The 20431-nt window shown below is 44.4% G+C and overlaps 1 protein-coding gene across 2 annotated transcripts in view; it reads left to right on the top strand.

Moving 5' to 3' along the window:
• LOC124612494 (transcription factor 25) overlaps nucleotides 1-20431 on the top strand; it is a 136492-nt gene that overhangs the window by 7923 nt on the left and 108138 nt on the right. For both annotated transcript variants that reach the window (XM_047140732.1, XM_047140731.1), the window contains exon 2: nucleotides 1700-1885. In XM_047140732.1, coding sequence (XP_046996688.1) covers nucleotides 1700-1885 — 186 coding nt within the window. The remainder of the gene's footprint in view (nucleotides 1-1699; nucleotides 1886-20431) is intronic.

Raw genomic sequence — 20431 nt, 5'->3', positions numbered from 1 at the left:
CTGTCATTGAGTTTCTTTTGGCATCACACATATTCATAGGTGCTTGCAGAAAGTCTATGGAGACTTGACTGTGAACGAAAGCTCAGGGAGTCGTTGGGCGAGGCATTTGTCATCATTGCAAACCTGTGTGATTTCCTGTGTGTCGGCTGCACACAGCTGTGATTCTTGCATTGTTGGAATGTGTGGAAACTCTCATTTCAAGTGATTGACAAATCACTATCAAACACCTCACTGCCCAGCTTGTCATCCATGTCTGTTGGTAATGCGGATACACTTGTCCACCAGATGAACTCCGCTCAACCTAACAAGAGACCGTAAAGAGCAAAGGAGGACTGACTTGGCCCAGTGAGGCATGCACTTATGTTGGCTCCGACGTAGACAAATCTCTGACCATAAACAACATTCTGCACTAATAATTTAAAACTAGAAAATGAATCTGTTGCCCTTAACTGTGAACATCAAAATAACTCGCTAACAAACCACCACAAACTCTTAGAGTATTATCACCAAAAGTGCTCGTGGAGTCCAATATCACTAATAACAATCACAAACAATGTAGGAACATAAACATTACACTCTAGTGTGTGCCACCACATACTCCAACAGGTCCTCTGCAAACAATACATTTCAAATACACTGCACTCCCATAATGTCACACAACACAATTAGGTTGAAGGTCTTAGCAGATTAGTTGTATCACACGCTTGAATTGACCCCCAGGAAAGCAGGAAATGATAGTAATACCAAAAATACACTCCACTACACACTGAAAGCTGGCTTGTGGAGTACAGATGTACATTGGCTTATAAAGTGTATTTGAGGACATAGAATTTTTCATCTCGTCTAGATATCATTGGGATTTGATTAAGAGTATAGACTCAAAGGACACCGATCAGTTAACTTCAACAAGGTGTTGTTGAAAAATGGCCTTGTTTCATCATCTGTAGACTGTCGTCTACTTCAGTTGATAGACTTGAAATCTTTTATTGTCATCTGTTTTGTTGCACTCATAAGATCCATTTTAGTTAATTTTGCGATGCTAATGAGATAATATTGTTTTACATGGGAATAACAGAGGCAATTTTATATTGTTGATGAATGCTAGAGTTGTCTGATATCCAAATCACCACCTACTTATTGGTTAGTAATGATCTCCACACATGATGTAGGAAGAGGTAGCTATCAAAAGCTCCAGGATTTTATTTGAAGTGACATGAGTTTAAAACAAATGATTTTATCCAATGTCCAACTGCCTCTCATATACCTTTTTCCTTGTGAAATTAACTGCTACAGAGCTCAACCTATACACCGCTGCTCAGGAGGGTGAGCAGTTTGTCTCCATCTGCTAATGTTTGTGTAACAAAAGTTAATCGACAGATACAAGTTGCAGATATTGGCTGCTCTATGATTTGCGAGATAAATTTAGTTGTTGCATGCAATGTAAACTGTCCATAAGCTGAACTCTAAGTTAAGATTTTTAAACACATAACAATCTTATAATAATGAAATGAAGCACTTTCAAAAATTAACTAGTCCAGTCCTTGTAAAATAGGAAGATTTGATGACTAATACTGATGTATTTAGTTTAGAAAATGCTTCCCAATTCAGCAGTTTTTAAATCTTATTTAAGGATTAATTCTTTGATCAGTTACCATACAGTGAATAACTTAATATCTTAAAAATATCAATTAATTCACAGTTAATCCAGCAGAGTCATTCAGAATCAGAAGTTAAAGAGGATGACAATGAAACTGAGACAACATTAGCTGCTGAAGGCACTAAGGATGAAAATGTCTTTGTCAAACGGAAGAAAAAGAAGAAGAAAAAGAAAGCTACAAAACCAGTTTTCACAAATAATCGTAAAAGCAGTGATGATAATATTGAGGTGAGTGATTGACGTACAAAATTACTTAGCGACTTTTAGACTTTCCCAGAAGAATAGCTTATGATAATCTTCTAGAGTTAGCAGCTGGGTCTTCAATTCAGATTGACACAATATTTTGACTGTCCACGTGGCTGCTATCTTCCTATGAGAGACTAGTGTTTTTGTGTCTCGTTAAACTGATGCTATACTGGAACCATTGCCCTTATTTAGAGGAGCAGAGATCTCTTAGTGCATGCATAAAGTGTTGTGAATAGTGCCCCTACTACATAAGATACTAGCAACACTGCTGTTGGTGCTGCAAACAAAAATGAGGTATCACTGATTTCTTCTGCCAATTGAGAACATTGTGTTTTAGTGTAGGTCAGTGCAGGGTTTTATGACAAGATAGCCCTTGTCCCTATTAGTAAGATTATCTGCCAACCTATTTGTAATTGGTTCCATCAGAATGCAATAACAGTAATGAGAAGCAGCAGCAATCTCCTGCGTCTCATTACATTTCAGCATGTGTCGACGATGTTCCACACGCCTATCTTAAACTACACAAACTTGAAAATTCCACAGTGGTGGAAGCATTGTTTAACCAAGGCACAAACAATGAAATATAATCGACACAGGTGCTTGCTGTCTCTTCTTGTTACTGAGATTGGTTTCTGAAGGACTCCGTTGATATGAGGCTGGCTGATAATCTTATTAATAGGGACAACAGCTGTCCTCTGAGCAAGTTGTGGAACCTTGCACTGACCTGCATTAAAACATGATGTTATCTATTGGCAGAATAATTTGATGATTATTTACAGCAGCAGTAACTTGTTTCTGTGTGCCTTCACCATCAGCAGCATTGCTAGTAACTCTTGCAGTGGGGGCAGCAATCGCAACACTTGCTGCATCTGCTGAGTACTATCTGCTGGTCTATATATGGCACTGGTTTCAGCATAACAGCAGTTCAATGAGACGTAGCAATAGCTGCATCTCACCTGAAAATAGTGACTAGGTGGTCTGTCAAAATATTGTGTGATACTGATTTGATGATCCAGCTGCAAACCAGAGAAGTGTCAAATGTAACTGGGATCTTTGTGAAACCTTGTGCTTATTGTTAAACTATATTTTACTCACCTGTTACCTACACTCATTTACTCATTCATTCATGTCCTGTGGATTCTGTTATGAAGGATAATGTCCAAGGATGTGAAGTGTGTAACGAAGAGAGCGTAACTATCATTAAACTCAAATAAACTATTAGTGCTATTCATTCTTAGTGTAACAGTGGAATTAATTGGAATGCCATTTTTTAATGATGAACTCTGAATTCTTTGAGAATAACTTTTCTCTACATGTTATGACAATGGAATCCTCTTTACAGTAAACACTGATAGTTGCCATGCAAGTAAAAGGAAGTAGAGTCTATACAGTCATATAAATTGTGGAAGAGCAGATATTTTTAATTTTCTCTTTAGTTTGTGGTAATTCTTAATGTCTTGCTTTCCAGTAAGAAGTAAATGTAGTGGGAAATAATTGTAAAAATTAAGATGTTCAAAAATGCCCCTGCAAACGTTTTAATTATTTCCTCTGAATGTATTCTTACTGCTCACTTTCATGATCATAGCTTCGCAGAACGCTGTAATATTGCATCACAGTATAGGCTTCACTGTATGGCTTGTGAGAAACATACATATCTTCACAAAATTCCATTAAAGCGCTGTGAAAAAGATTCCACAGAGGTAGGTATTAAGGCGAAACTCTGATCAGTCTAAAACGTCTGGGGCAACATGGTGCACCCCTGTAATACACTGAGGTGACAAGTCATGGGATACCACCTAATATCGTGTTGGACCTCCTTTTGGCCAGTGTAGTGCAGCAGCTCGATGTTGCATGGACTCAGCTAGTTGTTGGAAGTCCCCTGCATAAATATTGAGCCAGCCTCTATACTCAACCATAATTGCATAAGTTTACCCGGTGCAGCATTTTGTGCTCTGAATTCTCGATTATGTCCCTTAAATGTTTAGTGGGATTCATGTCATGTGATCTGGGTTGCCAAATTATTCCCTTAAATTGTCCAGAAAATTCTTCAAACCAGTTGCGAAGAATTGTGGCCCAGTTATGACATCATTGAGAACATGAAGTCTGTGAATTGGTGCAAACAGTCCCAAAATAACTGAACATAACCACTCGCAGTCAGTGATCAGTTCAGTTGGACCAGGGGACCCAGCCCATTCCATGTAAACACAGTGCACACCGTTATGAACCCACCATCAGTTTGCACAGTGCCTTATTGACAATTTAGGTCCGTGGCTTAATGGAGTCTGCACCATTCTCAAACCCTACCATCAGCTCTTACCAACTGAAATTGACACTCATCTGACCAGGCCATTGTTTTCCTTAACAAACACCGTCGCTTTGGTCGTCTGGTGCCACAGTCCCTTAACACCAAATTTGGCTGCATTGTCCTAATGGATACATTCATTGCACATCACACATTGATTTCTGCGGTTATTTTGTGTAATGTTGCTTGTCTGTTAGCACAGACAACTCTACACATACGCCACTGCTCTAGATGGTGAAGACTGTTGGCCACTGCATTGTTCGTGGTGAGAGGTAATACCTGAAATTTGGTTTCCTCGGCACACTCATGACACTGTGGACCTCAGAATATTGAATTACCTAATGATTTCTGAAATGGAATGTCCCATGTGTTTAGCTCCAAGTGCCATTTCACATTTAAGGTCTGTTAATTCCCATCATGTGGCCATAATCATGTCAGTAACATTTTCACATGAATCGCATGAGTAGAAATAAATCCCGCCAATGCACTACCCTTTAATACCTTGCGTACGTGATGCTATGGCCATCTGTATACGTGAATATTGCTATCCAATGACTTGTCACATCAGTGTAGCTCTTACTTTGCTATTTGTAGGACCAATAGAAACTTGCAAATCAAATGATCAAAACCCATGACAGGATAAATGTGTTGGCTAGATGTGAATATGTTTTTAAGAGTTGTGTAATTCCTCCTGACTGACTTTTCCTGATTGTGTAGGATACACATATATTTTTAAACAGAAAACTGTTGCATGTTAACCTATTTCTATTTCCATTTCCCATTATGGAGAACATGCAAAAGTGATGTATTAGCCTGTGTTAACAATTGATATTGAAATAAACCAGTCATTAACACCTGCTGATACATCCAGATGGCCATTGGTAGAGTCGAAAGATGGTTGTTTGCGAACAACCATTGTATTTCTGTTTGTATGGTGGGTGGTATTAAAGTATCACTTGGAAACAACCAGCTACGACCATGAAACTTCCTGAATATGCTAGTTCTTCTCTGTACATTAGCCCTTCAATGAGACACAGTTTTCCAAATGGTGAACAACTTTGTGAAAACTTGATTGTGGAAGTCTGCATTTTGGCTGTTCAGGAAATATTCCACCTCATATATCACCATAATTACAGAAATAACTGCCACTCGTGCTTTGTCATCCAAGGAAAGAGGTCAGTTCCAAACCAAGTGTCTTTTTAGTTGGGGAGAGACAAGCAAATCTTTTCACTGATATTGTCTAACATGAATTAGTCATACATCTTTCAGCACAGCTGTTAAGCGTTGATAGTGTTGGAGGGTGTTAGACAGTCAAAGGTATGTTGTTCTACAAAGAGAGACAAGATGTTGATATTAAAGTTGATAGATATGGGCTTTTAGGTTATGATTCTTGCAAACAATTTTCTTCCTTTAATTCTGAAAAACGGGTCACATAACTGGGTAGACTAATTGTTATACTTTTCTCTGGTCACTTTTGAATAGTAGTTCATATTTACTCTAGACTGCAAAAACAATTGGCCATTGATGAGTCTATTATTATTTATTTACTTATTTTTCATTATTACTAGCACTATTTTAGAAACAGTGTGCATCACAGCTTAAAGGAAAAAAGAAAATCATAATTTCCTTGACAAAGGAGGCGCCATATATTTTTAGACTCGAAAAATTTTACATACATTTTCTAAATGTTGCAACATTGATTTATGCCAGGACCGCAGACAAAGGCTGTAAATGCAGACAAACAAAAAAATTAATTTTGGAAAAAAAACCTTCCTAATGTTCTGCAAAACTATATTCATTTGGTCACCAACCGCTTTTTGCCTTCTCATGCCATCTTTAGGTGACCTGAACTGGTGACCAAGTAAATACAATTTTACAGAACATTAGGAAGTGTTTTTCCTTTGTAATATTATCATGTTCTGCCAAGCACCAGTGTAAAATTCAGTTAATGTTAGACAAAGAATTAATTCTGTAACTATTTTTCCTAGGTCATAATTGAAACTTGGTGACTCCACTTGAACAATCCCTTCGTGTCTGCCTGCATCAGTGGTAGTCAAAGCTGTACAGGGTGTTTATAAATTAATATTGGGGTTGTAATGCTTTATAATATTTATTACATTAAACTTACCATTATAAATGATATGTCAAATGAAAGAGCAACTCAAACAGTTGCGTTTGGCACCAGTGCGCATGCGCAGCACGCAATGTTTCCGCCGCGGTCCGCTAGACAGCGGTAGTAGCGAACATGGCGACTAGTGAACAGAAAGTGTTTTGTGTTTTGCAGTTTGCAAAGACCGAATCTGTAGTTCTGTGCAATGTACGTTCTGGCTAATCCTTCAAGTGATAACAACATTCGTAGATGGTATCATCAATTTGAAGATACTGGCTGGCTTTGTAAAGGGAAGAGCACAGAACTACCAAGAATTAGTGAAGAGACTCTTGAGCGAAATCAGTGTGGAAGGCTAGTCATGAATTAAAAGTTCCTGTGTCGACTGTTTGGAAAGCTTCAAGAAAATGCGTACAACTACGTTCTTACCGGTTGCAGTTACTACAGGCTCTAAAGCCGGCAGACCATGGATTACGTGCCAACTTCGCAAACGATATGTTGTTTCATGATGAAGATTTTCTGGATCATGTTGTCTTCAGTGATGATTTGACTTTCCACCTTAGTGGACATGTTAACACTCACAATGTGCGCACCTGGGGCCCATAAAATCCTCATGAGGTGGTACAAATGCAACAAGATTCCCCTAAAGTGACTGTTTTTTTGTGCCGTATCAAGGCGGAAAGTAAAACTCATCTTTATTGAAAATCAACGTATAGGCTGTAAAGAATCTTATTACATAAAGACAGTTCAGTCTGGATTTTGCTATAGGAAGAGTTCTGGGAGGGGGGGGGGGGGGGGGGGAGAAGAAGAGGGAAGGAAGGAAAATATGCGACCTTACATTATTGGCACAATAGACAAGGTGCGAGAAAGATCATCGCTCAAACACAACTTAACACATTCGATTTCCTGCTTGACTCCAGAAATCACCTTACACCAGCTCAATGAAGATTGGTAGTATGTCTTGAAATTTTGGTATCAAATGGAAGGACATCGGATTAAAAGGAAGTCCATGTCAAACTTGAATTTGTGGAGATCTACAGAGGTAAAAAGAATTTAAGACGAGAGGAAATGTTACAAGAGAACTGAAATTCGTCTTGATGAATTCTAGATTAATATAACAAATTACCTTCAAGGCCGTGCACAGAATTCCGAGATTTTGTGCAAATTATTTTAACCTCACATGGAAATACTTCTGTTGAACAAGGCCTTTCTTTAATCTCTAAAGTTATTGTTGAAAGTCAAACAAAAAAGGCCTTATGGCTCAAAGATACATATATGATGCAATCCAGAACATAAATGGAGTTGACAATGACAACATCAAGAAAAGTCTTATACACTGTTTTCACTGTGCACATTCTTTGTACAAAGACGATATAAAACAAAAATCGAAGGATGGTGAAAGAGAAAAGGAGGAGCGATTATTGAACAAGTGAAAGCAAGCTGAAATCAAAGAATTGGAAACAAAAGGAGCACATATGTTATGTGAAGTCTCAAAGATTTTGACACCTCATCTGCCAGTTTCCACTCCACCAGACTTTTCTCATTCCACAAAATTCTGCAGTTATCTGCCTCTCATGTTTCCTTGGATGGTACCATCTGCCAAACCAACTACAAACTGCTACATGATGCCAAACTTCAGCTCTAAAAGCTATCCCATCATCTAGTAAACTACCTCAACATTGATGTTTCCCTTCCTGTCCCTCTGCAGCTCTCCAGTCACACCCTCCACCACTGCCCCTCTCCTATCCCCCCACCCTCCCTCCCCCCTCCCACTGCGGGTGCGGGCGTTAGAATAGGCTCGAGGTATTCCTGCTTGTAATGAAAGGTAACTAAATGGAGTCTCTCACTTTTTGGCCCAATGAATTCAGGTCCCATTCTATAGTTTGACCTGCCACTTTCAAAATTTTACAGAAGTGCGGGCCATATGGGGAAGAACACCTTACATGGTGCACAAGTTATCCATAGTGCCCTGATGTGATTCATTATACCATGCTTCGTCATCTAGGCCCTGAAGCAAAAGTTCAGCTCTTCTCTTGTTTCAATCAGATCTGGTTTGGTGGACAGTATCCCACAACTTGGAAGGAGGCAATCTTAATTCCATTCTGGAAACCAGGCGAGAACCATAGTGCCCCTAACGGTTGTCAGAGTGTCGCCCTTACTAGTTGTATGGGTAAGACTCTTGAACACATGGTCAACCGCTGCCTCGTCTGGCTGCTCAAGTCCCGAGGTCACCTGAGCCACTCCCAGTGCGGTTTCGGGCACTACCACTCCACTCTTGACAACTTAATTCTCCTGGAGACGGCGATACAGGAGTTGTTCTTACACCGAAACCATTTAGTTCATGGGTTTTTCTTTGTTTTTTTTTGTTTTTTATCCTCGAAAAAGCATATGACACATCCTTCACCAACTTCATTAATGTGTACTACGAGGGCTTTTTTTTTTTTTTTTTTTTTTTTTCAACCTCCGATTGGCTGTAAATAAAAGAAAAATGTACAGAAAATAATAATTTTATTACCAAAAGGACAGTAAAGTCTTAACTTATTTTTCTACATAATCGCCAAAACGATTGAGGCACTTGTCATACCGTGACACTAGCTTTTCGATGCCTTCCTCAAATGATGTTGCCGCAAGTGAGGACAGGTAAGTCTTGACGGCGACCTGAAGTTCTTCATTAGTAGTGAAGCGCTGCCCACCTAACCATGACTTCAGTTCTCAGAACAGGTGATAATCACTGGGTGCTAGGTCCGGGCTGTACAGTGGATGTACAGAAACTTCCCATTTAAACTTTTTGAGGAGGTCTTTTGTCATGTTGGCACGTTGTGGTCGGGCATTGTCATGGATCAAAACAACGCCAAACGAAAGCATTCCTCTGTGTTTGTTTTGAATGGCTCTGTGGAGACGACATAAAGTTTCACAATAAACTTCCTTGGTTATCGTCGTAGCTTGCTCCATAAAGTCCAACAGCAGCACTCCTTTATGGTCCCAAAACACAGTGGCCATTGTTTTTCTTTTTGTCAGTGAATGTTTAAACTTTTTTGGCTTGCTTGGGGAAGCTGGATGCATCCACTGCTTTGATTGTTCCTTTGTTTCAGAATTGTCATAGAGGACCCACGTTTCATCGCCAGTAATAATCGACTTCAAAAAAACGTGTCCCTCATTGGCATAACATATGAGAAATGATAATGCTGATGCCATCCTTTGCGTTTTGTGGTCGGTACTCAGCATTTTTGGGATCCAATTTCCGATAGCCTAGGTCTTGAGTCACAATTGTGTACAAAGCAGACCTTGAAATGTCTGGAAATTCATCAGACAGTTCGCTAATTGCAAACCTTCGTTTGCATATCACCGCCTGATCAACACGCTCAACGAGGACTACAGTAGCGACAGACTTGCGACCTTGTCCACCTTCATCATGGGCATCTGTTCGTCCTTCTTTAAATTTTCGACACCATTCCCGAACACTACTCATAACGTTGTTACCATACACATTGCTCATTCTGCGATGGATTTCTGCAGCACTACATCCTTCTGCTTGCAGAAAACAGATTACACTTCGTAACTCACATTTGACGGGAGCATCGAGTGTAGCGGCCATGTTTACCCGGATGTTTAGGTGTTCGTTTTTCCCGCACGCTGTTCGGGAGTGGAATGGTAGAGAGATAGTGTGATTGTGGTTCGATGAACCCTCTGCCAAGCACTTAAATGTGAATTGCAGAGTAGTCATGTAGATGTAGACGTAGCTCGGCAACAACTGACACACTGCAGCTGAAAACGGCAGAGGTTGTGGTGGGGGAGCTACGCAATCGCATGACACACAGGTCGGGTCCCTCCCTACCTCTTACTTGCTTAGACGGATGATCGGAGGTTGAAAAGAAAGAAACAGCCCTCGTACATGGTTGCCTACTGCTTCTGATCCAATCCTTTCTCGAGGATCGGCGTTTTCATTATCGCATTGGCAATGCCATGTCTGATTGCTATGTTCAGGAGAATGGTGTGCCCCAGGGCAGTGTCCTAAGTGTCACATTGTTTGCCATCGTTATCAATGGCATTTCCTCCATAGTCAGAAGCCCTATCAAATACTCTTGGTTTGTGGATGACTTTGCTATCTTCTGCTCTTCCTGTGATCTTACGGCGATGACGAGGCAGCTACAACTGATTATTAGGAGGCTGGAAACCTGGGCCCAGACAACTGGTTTTCAGTTCTCACTTGAGAAGACTGTGTGTGTCAATTTTAATCGTGCTCGTCAGAGTTTTAACCAGCCAGAGCTTACAATGGGAGGCCAACATTTTGAAATGCCTTGGTGGAAAAACATGGGGAGCTGACAGCTACCAGCTCCTGTAGTTTTATAGAGCATTTGTTCGATCACACTTAGACTATGGCAGTGTGGTCTACGGATCTGCCGGTCCTTCCTACCTCCGGATGTTAGATGCTGTCCACCAGCACCTCAGTCATTGACATTTAGTTCAGTAGTCCAACCCACCTTCAAACGACTGTTCAGGAATCAGCCCCAAGCGACCCAGCCATTTGGTATACATGCTACAGACTGTCTCAAGGATCTGGATCTCCGGGCATGAAAATATACACGCAGGAATGGAACGCACTGCTGCCGTGGTGTCTTCAGAGGCCCAAAGTGATTTTAAGCTATACACAGTTCACGAAAAGTTGTACTCCAGATTTGGTTTCTACAATGTTGTTTTCGTCTATTTTAGGTATATACCATAGTTTTATCATTAATTACACAGATGGATCCCAGCAGGGGAATGCTCTGTTATGTGATTTTCCCTGATAGGGTTTTTAAAGTGCGTCTTCCAGAACAATTTACAAATTATGGTGTGGAGTTACATGGCATTCTGATGGCACTGGAGAGGGTTCACAGACATCACCGTATGAGTTTTCTTGTCTGTTCCAACTCTCTTAGTGCGCTGCAGGCACTTCACCAACTGTATCCGGTAGAACCGTTTACTCAGCTCATCCATGACTCCTTACAGCGGTTCGAACACCATGGCAAGGAGGTGATCTTTTGCTGTGTACCTGGCCACATTGGGATACAGGGTAACGGCATGGCTGGCAAAGCTGCCAAGGAAGCATGTTGGGATGGTGCTGTCCATCAGTGTCCCATCCCATTGCATGCCATTATCTCATTTTCTGACAGATGCATCATGCGTCAGTGGGAGACTGTATGGTTGCAGGTGACAGACAACAAACTGCGGTCTCTCAAATCGACCACAAAGGCTTGGCAGACTTCATGTCAGCTTCGCCACTGGTGGGAGGTTTTGCTTACCAGACTGTGCATCAGGGATAGCCCTTTCACACATGGCTTCCTCGTCCAGCGGGAGGGTCCACCCCTCTGTGAAGTTTCTGGCATGCTGCTTTCAGTTCAGCATATTGTGGCTAGGTGTGTCCTCTATACTGATATTAGGGCAGCCCTTGGTCTCGCTGAAGATCTGCCCACCAGTGTTAAGAGTGGTGAAATTTTGTGAACTGTCAGGCCTCATCATTAAATTGGTAGGGAAGGGCAGCAGACTATAATACATTATAAACTGCTCCGCTTGTGGGACAGCCTTCGTCCTCTCGCATGAGATTTGCATGTTGTCTTTTCGTCAGGGTGCTGATGACCATGATGTCGAGCACCCCTTCAACCCAAATATCATCATCATCATCATCATCATCATCATCACCATCATCCAGGGGATCATTTTCCATCACGATCTCCTCTTGCAGTCTAAAAACGAGCTCCGCATCAGTTTAGAATGGCGGAGTGTTCATTTCATCTGCTGCGTGTACAGAGGATCCGATGACAACAGGGTTGCTACCGGTGCCTTCACCTTGACCTTTGAGGGTGATTCATTGCCTGAAAAGGTCGAGGTGATGGTTTACCGCTGTGACGTTAAACCATACGTCCCTCCCCCTATACGGTGCTTTAAGTGCTGTAAGTTCTGGCACATGTCTTCCTGCTGCACTTCCAGTGCAACATTTCAAGACTGCAGACGTCCACTGCACCCAGATACTCCATGTATGCCTCCTCCCACTTGCATCAAATGTGGAGAGCACCACTCCCCCTGCTCGCCAGACTGCCCAGTACTCCAAAACTAGCAGAAAATCATGGAGTACAAGACCCTGGACCAGTTGACTTACACAGAGGCTAAATGTAAATTTGAAAGATTACACCCCATTCGATTGATGTCGACATGTGCTGCAGCTACGTCACCATCGCTGTCCCAAATGCCAGTGGTTCCTCACTCTGTGCCATGAATATTGGGCCCTCTGGGCCACCAGAATACGTCCACCCCTTGTTGGTACGGGGCAAATGTTCCTCCGTTGCTCCCAAAGCACCTACTTCAGTAGCATGCCCTCCCCCCAAACACAGGGGACATCGGTCCCCTCGCCCCTGCTGGAGAAGCACCAGCCTCCTCCGACTCCTCTGATGCGGAAGGGGTCCATTGGGGCCCTCTCCCCCAAGGCCTCCACTAATGCCACGGCAGACACTCGCCAGTGGTTCAAGGAGCCAAAGCTGCTGGATGAAGACCTTCACGGCCTTCCTCCGTGCCTGAAGCTACTTCAGGGAAGTCCTCCCAGCAAGCCCCTAAAGAGAAGTGAGAAGGCAAGCAACCAAAAAAGTCTGATAAGAAAAAGGACCCTCTGTTGGCCTCAACTCCACCACTCCGTACCAATTCCGCATCTGAGGATGCAGTGGAGATCTTAGTGTCCCCTGCGGGCTTGTATCTCGCTGATGCTTCATCCGCCATATAAATGGCTACAAACGTACTCAATTGGTAGCAGCATGTGACCCTGAGGCATATCCTACCTCCTTGTGCACTTTACATGCTTTCCCAGCCTCACAATAACGTCGTCATCCAGTGGAATTGCGGTGGTTTTTTCCACCACCTGGCTGAGCTGTGGCAACTCTTCAGCTTTACACCTGCTTTCTGCATTGCCCTCCAGGGAACCTGGTTCCTGGCAATGCGGACACCTGCCCTCCATGGCTATAGGGGATATTACAAGACCCATAGTGACTATAATAGTGTGTCAGGTGGAGTTTTTGTCTATATCCTGAACTGCGTATGCAGTGAACCTGTGCCCCTTCAAACCTGTCTTGAAGCTGTGGCTGTCGGGATAAGAAATATGCAGGAAATAACTGTCTGCAACAAATATCTTCTTCCAGATGGTGCAATACCCCTGAACACATTGGCTGCACTGATTGATCAACTCCCTGAACCTCTCCTACTTTTGGGAGATTTTAACACTCATAACCCCTTGTGGGATGGCATCGTGCTTACTGGCAGAGGCAGAGATGTCGAAAATTTCGAGTCACAACTTGACCTCTGCCCCTTAACCCCCACACATTTCAGTGTGGCACATGGCACATATTCAGCCATTGATCTCTAGGTTTGCAGTCCTGGACTTCTCCCATCTATCCACTGGAGAGCACATGGCAACCTGTGTGGTAGTGACCACTTCCCCATCTTCCTGTCACTGCCCCGGTGGAAGGCCCATGGATGCATGCCCAGATGGGCTTTAAACAAAGCAGACTGGGATGCGTTCACCTCTGCTGTCACCATTGAATATCCCCCACATGGTAACAACAATGTGGTGGTTGAGCAGGTAACTACAACTGTCGTTTCTGCAGCAGGAAACGTGATCCCTCGTTCTTTAGGGTGCCCCCGGTGAAAGACAGTCCCTTGGTGGTTGCCGGAAGTTGCTGAAGCAATTAAGGAGTGTTGGCAAGCTCTACAGCGGTATAAGCGGCACCCTTCCCTGGAGCATCTCATAGCCTTTAAACGGTTCCATGCCCGCATTCGTCAGCTTATCAAAAGATGGAAACAGGAGTGTTGGGAGAGATATGTCTCGACCAATGGGTGCCATACGTCACCTTCCCAAGTTTGGGCAAAGATCAAACAAGTTTTTGGGTACCAGACCCAACAAGAGTTCCCGGTGTTACTTTAAATGGTGTGTTATCTACCGACGCAAACGCGATTGCCGAGCACTTTGCCGAGCACTTTGCCGAGCACTTTGCCGAGCACTTTGCCGAGCTCTATGCACATGCCTCTGGGTCGGAGAATTACACCACCAGCCTTTCGCACTCTCAAATGGTGGATGGAAGGGAAAGTCCTCTGTCACTACCTGCCTCAGTGAATCCTGTAACACCCCATTTACAGAGTGGGAGCTCCTCAGTGCCCTTGCACACTGTCCCGATGCAGCTCCTGTGCCAGATCGCATCCATAGTCAGATGATTAATCATCTGTTGTCTGACTAGAAGTGACATCTCCTCGTGATCTTCAACCGGATCTGGTGCGACGGGATCTTTCCATCGTACTGGCGGGAGAGCACCATCATACCAGTGCTCAAACCCAGCAAAAATCCACTTGATGTGGATAGCTATTGACCCATCAGCCTCACCAACATTCTTTGTAATCTGCTGGAACAAATTGTGTGTCGGCAGTTGGGTTGGGTCCTGGAGTCACGTGGCCTACTGGCTCCATGCCGGGCCAGTTTTCTCCTGGTCTCTCTACTACTGATAATCTTGTGTCCCTCGAGTCTGCAATCCGAACAGCCTTTCCAGATGTGAACACCTTGTTGCTGTCTCTTTTTATTTATGAAAAGCATATGACACCATTTTGTGACATCGTATCCTTGCCACATTATACGAGTGTGGTCTCTCAGGCCTGCTATCGATTTTTATCCAGAATTTCCTGTCATGTCGTACTTTCTATGTCCAAGTTGGTGCCTGCCGTAGTTCCCCCATATCTAGGAGCATTGAGTCCTTCAGTGCTCGCCGGTCAGAGTGGCCGAGCGGTTCTAGGCGCTACAGTCTGGAACCGTGCGACTGCTATGGTCGCAGGTTCGAATCCTGCCTTGGGCATGGATGTGTGTGATGTCCTTAGGTTAGTTAGGTTTAAGTAGTTCTAAGTTCTAGGTGACTGATTACCTCGGAAGTTAAGTCCCATAGTGCTCAGAGCCATTTGAACCTTCAGTGCTCTGTATTGAGTGTATTTCTATTTTTATTGATCATTAATGGTCTAGTAGCATCTGTAGGGCCGTCCGTGTCACCTTCTCTGTATGCGGATGACTTCTGCATTTCGTACTGCTCCACCAGTGCTGGTGTTGCTGAGTGGCGCCTACAGGCAGCCATCCACAAGGCGCAGTCATGGGCTTTAGCCCAAGGCTTCCAGTTTTCGGTTGCAAAGTCGTGTGTTATGCACTTCTGTCAGCGCTGTACCCTTCATTCGGAACCAGAGCTTTACCGTACTGACGATCCCCTCACTGTAGTTGAGACATACCGATTCTTAGGACTGGTTTTCGATTCCCAGTCGACTTAGCTTCCTCACCTTTGTCAGCTTAAGTGGAAGTGCTGGCAGCACCTCAGTGCCCTCCACTGCCTGAGCAACACCAACTGGGGTGCAGATCACTCTACGCTGCTGCAGCTCTAAAGAGCCCTTGTTCAATCCTGCCTTGACTATGGGAGTCTGCCCTCAGCGTTGCGTTTACTCGACCCAGTGCACCAGTGTGGCGTTTGACTAGCGATGGGAGCTTTTAGGACAAGTCAGTGACCAATGTCCTGGCAGAGGCTGGAATCCCTCCATTGCAGGTCAGGCATGCACAACTGCTCGCCAGTTACATTGCACGCGTTCGTAGTTCTCCTGCGCGTGCGAATTACCATCTCCTTTCCCTACACACAGCAGTTCATCTCCCACATCGGTGGCTCAGGTCAGGTCTTACAATTGCAGTTCTCGTCCGATCCCTTCTGTTGGCGCTGGAGTCCTTGCCTTTACCACCTATACGCGAGGTCCATTCGTGTACACCTCCATGGTGTACACCTAGGCCACGGCTTCGCCCAGACATTTCATATGGCCTAAAGGACTCGGTTCACCCCGCGGCTCTCCGCTGTCACTTCCTCTTGATTCTTGATGTGTACTGAGGCCATGTAGTGGTTTACACCGATGGCTCGATGGCTGATGGTCATGCCGGCTTCCCTTACGTCCATGGAGGACATATTTAACAGCTTTCCTTGTCCGATGGCTGCAGTGTTTTCACTGCAGAGCTGGTGGTTATATCTCGTGCTTTTGAGCACATTCGTTCATGCCCTGGGGAGTCATTTCTTCTGTGTACTGACTCCTTGAGCAGCCTACAAGCTATTGACCAGTGCTACCCTTGTCATCCTTTGGTAGCGACCATCCAGGCGTCAGTCTATGCCCTGTAGTGGTCTGGTCATTCAGTGGTGTTTGTGTGGACCCCAGGACATGTCGGAATCCCAGGCAACGAACTTACTGACAGGGTGGCTGAACAGGCTACATGTAAAACGCTTTGGAGATCGGTATTCCAATAACTGACCTGCGTTCATTTTTAGGTCGCCAGCTTTTTCATCTTTGGGAGACGGAATGGCATAGTCTCAGTATGTGCAACAAACTGCGTGCCATTAAGGAGACTACGAATGTGTGGCAGTCCTCCATGTGGGCCTTTCTCAGGGACTCTGTGGTTCTCTGCCGGCTCCGCATTGGCCACGCTTGGGCAACCCATGGCTACCTCCTGCGCCGTGAACACCCGCCTCAGTGTCAGTGCTGCGCCCCTTTGATAGTGGCCCATATTCTGGTGCACTGTTCCACTTTGACTGCCCTGCAACGAAATCTTCGATTATCGGTCTCGCTGCCGCTAATTTTATCTGACAACACCTCATCGGCTGATTTAGTTTTACATTTTATTTGTGACCATGGGTTTTATCATTTGATCTAAGTTTTAGTGCATATCCTTTGTCCCTCTGTTTCCTCCACCTTAGTGTTTTTAGGGTGGAGGTTTTAATGTATTGCAGAGTGGCTGCCTTCTCCTTTTTATTCGCATGGTCAGCCAGCCATGGTAATCGGTTTTGTTGTTTTGATCTCTTCTACCTATGTCTTGCGTTTCTGTGGTTTTCCTGTCCCCTTTTGTCCATTTAAGTGTTTGTTCCCCTTCCTTCTCTCTCAGGGGCTCAGCATTTGTTTGCTGAGTATGGGCTTGGCGACCCCAGGGTTCCTGAGCTGGGGACTGGTAAGCGCCACTAGCCCTCTGTCACCATAAACTCTGATCATACTTCAACGACCACCGTGCGACGCAGCAGTGGAATGTTGTGTGTTTCGGAGAACGGGGGTCTTGGCTTCACCGCCTGGACCTCTATAAAAAAAACCTTAACCTCAAGGTGTGCTACCTGCTGAGGAGGTGAATGGCTGTTGAGGTGAAACAGTTTTTAGTGCGCAACCTCTGGGGCATCTGCCGCACGCCGGTTGAATCAGGCTTGCTCAGGCATGCAGGGCTCTGCCTGGGTCGATGGTTGTTTCCCTAGCGTCTTGTGGGATCCTTATGGAGCTGTCTCATGAAACTGTCACTCCTGACAGGATGGGTGTACCGTCAAGCAACACCTACACTGGCTCCTCAAAGAGAGCTCAGTTGGTCAGTCCTCGTGAAAAGAAGTCTCCAAATAATAGTAACAGAGCATTAGTGTGCCATAAAACTTTCATTGTAATCAAGCGAAATGGGGAAGCTTTGAGAAGATATCCCCTTTTTATATTAACAAGACATTGGAAGGTATTGCTGGGTCTCTGAAAAGTGTCAAACGACTACGTAATGGAACACTTTTGGTGGAAACTGCTAATTCCACCCAAATAACCTTTAACTATAGCAAGGGCGTGATTACCTGCTCCAATATAATGAAGATGGAGTCCGCGGAGTTGCATGGAGAATGGAAGAATGTGGGCGTCAAGGAGGTGCAGAATTATGAGTCAGTGGCAAATTGGAAAAATCGGCAACATTTACTGTAACGTTTAGTACTCCCGAATTACCGGAATATATCCTTGCCGGCTATATCCGCCTTAAGGTTCACCCTTTTGTTCCTAACCCCATGCTTTGCTATAAATGTAAAAGATTTGGTGAGATGTAACGGGAAGGCTACATGTGGCAATTGTGGAGGCTTCGCTCATGAGTCAGGGACTTCTTGTACATCTCCGAAATGTGTTAACTGCTCTGGGGATCACCCCGAGTGGAGCAGAAAGTGTGGGGTTTACAACGAGGAAAAGAAAAGTCAAGAGTTGAAAGTACAGAGTCTCATACCGTATGGTGAAGCTGCAAAGGCTTACAAAGCCATGCAACCACCGGCTTTTGGAACTTCTTTTGCATCAGCCCTTAAAACACCAATAGCTAAGTGTGATCCCTTCATACAAACTCAGACTACAGATTCAAGTACGAGCACATGCACTTGTCAATGTACCTGTGGGGGAAACGCTCCACTTGAACTGATGTCGCTCGGAAGCTGTCAGTAGTACACTTACCATCTAAGCCACATACCACACCCCAACTTCAGAAGCCACCTAAGCCATCCCAGCAACCCAGGCAGTCTCCTCCTCCTCCTGTCAGTAAAGAAAAACATTCTTCTAAAAGTAGTTCCAAGTCCAAGAAAGCAATAGGTAAATCTTCAGATCGACGAGCGCTCTCCCTTTCTGATGGCGACTGTGCTCTTGAAGATATGGAATTCCAATCGGAAGAACTAGAGAACATGGAACCGGCTAACGTTCCCCCTGACCTCCCCTGTAAATCACCACCTCCAAGCGAGAAAGGAAAGAACCACCATCGCTAATCAATGGATGCCTTGGGGACTTTTGTGTTGCAGTGGAATTTGAATGGACATCACTCGAATTTGGAAGAATTGCAGTTGCTGGTCCAGGATAAACCTTTCTGCATCTGCTTACAAGAGGCTACCACATATACAGGAAAGACAGTACTACTGTAGGCAGAGCTAAAGGTGAAGTGGCTATTTTTCTTGATGACAGACACCACTCCTCTGCTGTCCCTCTTACCACGAGCATCCAAGCAATTGCTGTGAAAGTTTTCTCACAATTTACTATCACAGTGTGTACTTTGTACCTGCCCCCCACCCACCCACAATACTTTCGATGCGGACACACTGGCAGACCTCTTCCAGGCTCTCCTGCACTCATTCCTTCTTGTGGGGGACTTCAATGCCCACAATGTGCTGTGTGGGTCGGCTATTACTTGCTCCAATGGTTGGCTGATCAAGCGACTCGTCCATTCTGAGGATATCTGCCTTCTGAACACAGGTTTTTTTTCGGCTATTGATCTTTGCTTTTGTTCCTCAGCTATTGGAGGTGCAGTTCAGTGGGATGTAGCTCCAGATTTACATTCTAGTGACAACATCCCGGTATGGATTAGTCTGCTGCCTACCAGTGAGCAGCAGGAGTCCATGCAGGTGGATGATACAAAGGGCAAATTGGTTATAGTACAGTCGACAGGCTATTTTTGAACGAACGGATTGTGCACAAGAGGTGGTGGCCCGTAGCACTCAAGAGATCCAAAGGGCTGCTGCAGAGTCCATCTGCAGTCTAGTAACCACCTCGGACGACGGCCTGTACCTTAGTGGGTGACGACTGTCGATTGGCAATCAGAGCCACATAGACAGCTCTTCGGAACTTCAAACGGTTTCCAACTACAGACAAACTTCATGTCTTCAGGTCTGCGAGAGCATATGCAAGGCGAGTGATCAAAGAACGGAAGAGGGCTTCCTAGAGGGAATTCACGATTTCCATTAATCTGTCCACTTCCGCTGCGCACATTTGGGAATCAATGTCGGATTTCAGGCAAGGGTAGTCACATCCCCTTACGGCCTTGTCAAATAATAGGGTCTTGGTGGACACTTCTTTACTGTTACTAAGTCATCCAGATAAGTTCCTGCTGTTCGGTTATTCCGTCGGACTGCAGAGATGAGGAAGCTCAATTTTTTTCTTGCGTAATGAAGAAGTCTACAACCTTCCATTCTCCATGTGGGAACTGGAATCAGCTTTGTCTGCAGCCAGAGACACTGCTCCAGGACCTGATGAGATCCATTATACAATGCTTCATCATCTATGCCCTGAAGCGAAAGGTCAGCTCCTCTCTTGTTTAAATCGGATTTGGTTTGATGGACAGTACCCCATGACTTGGAAGGAGGCATTCTTAATTCCATTCTGGAAACCAGGTAAGGACCGTAGTGCCCCTAACAGTTATCGGAGTGTCACCCTTACTAGTTGTATGGTTAAGACTCTTGAACGTATGGTCAACCACTGCCTTGTCTGGCTGCTCCAATCCCGAGGTTACCCAAGC

The sequence above is a fragment of the Schistocerca americana genome, chromosome 4 (genome assembly GCF_021461395.2).
Source record: "Schistocerca americana isolate TAMUIC-IGC-003095 chromosome 4, iqSchAmer2.1, whole genome shotgun sequence".
Taxonomy (NCBI): Eukaryota; Metazoa; Arthropoda; class Insecta; order Orthoptera; family Acrididae; genus Schistocerca; species Schistocerca americana.
This window is presented reverse-complemented; position numbering and strand designations above follow the sequence as displayed.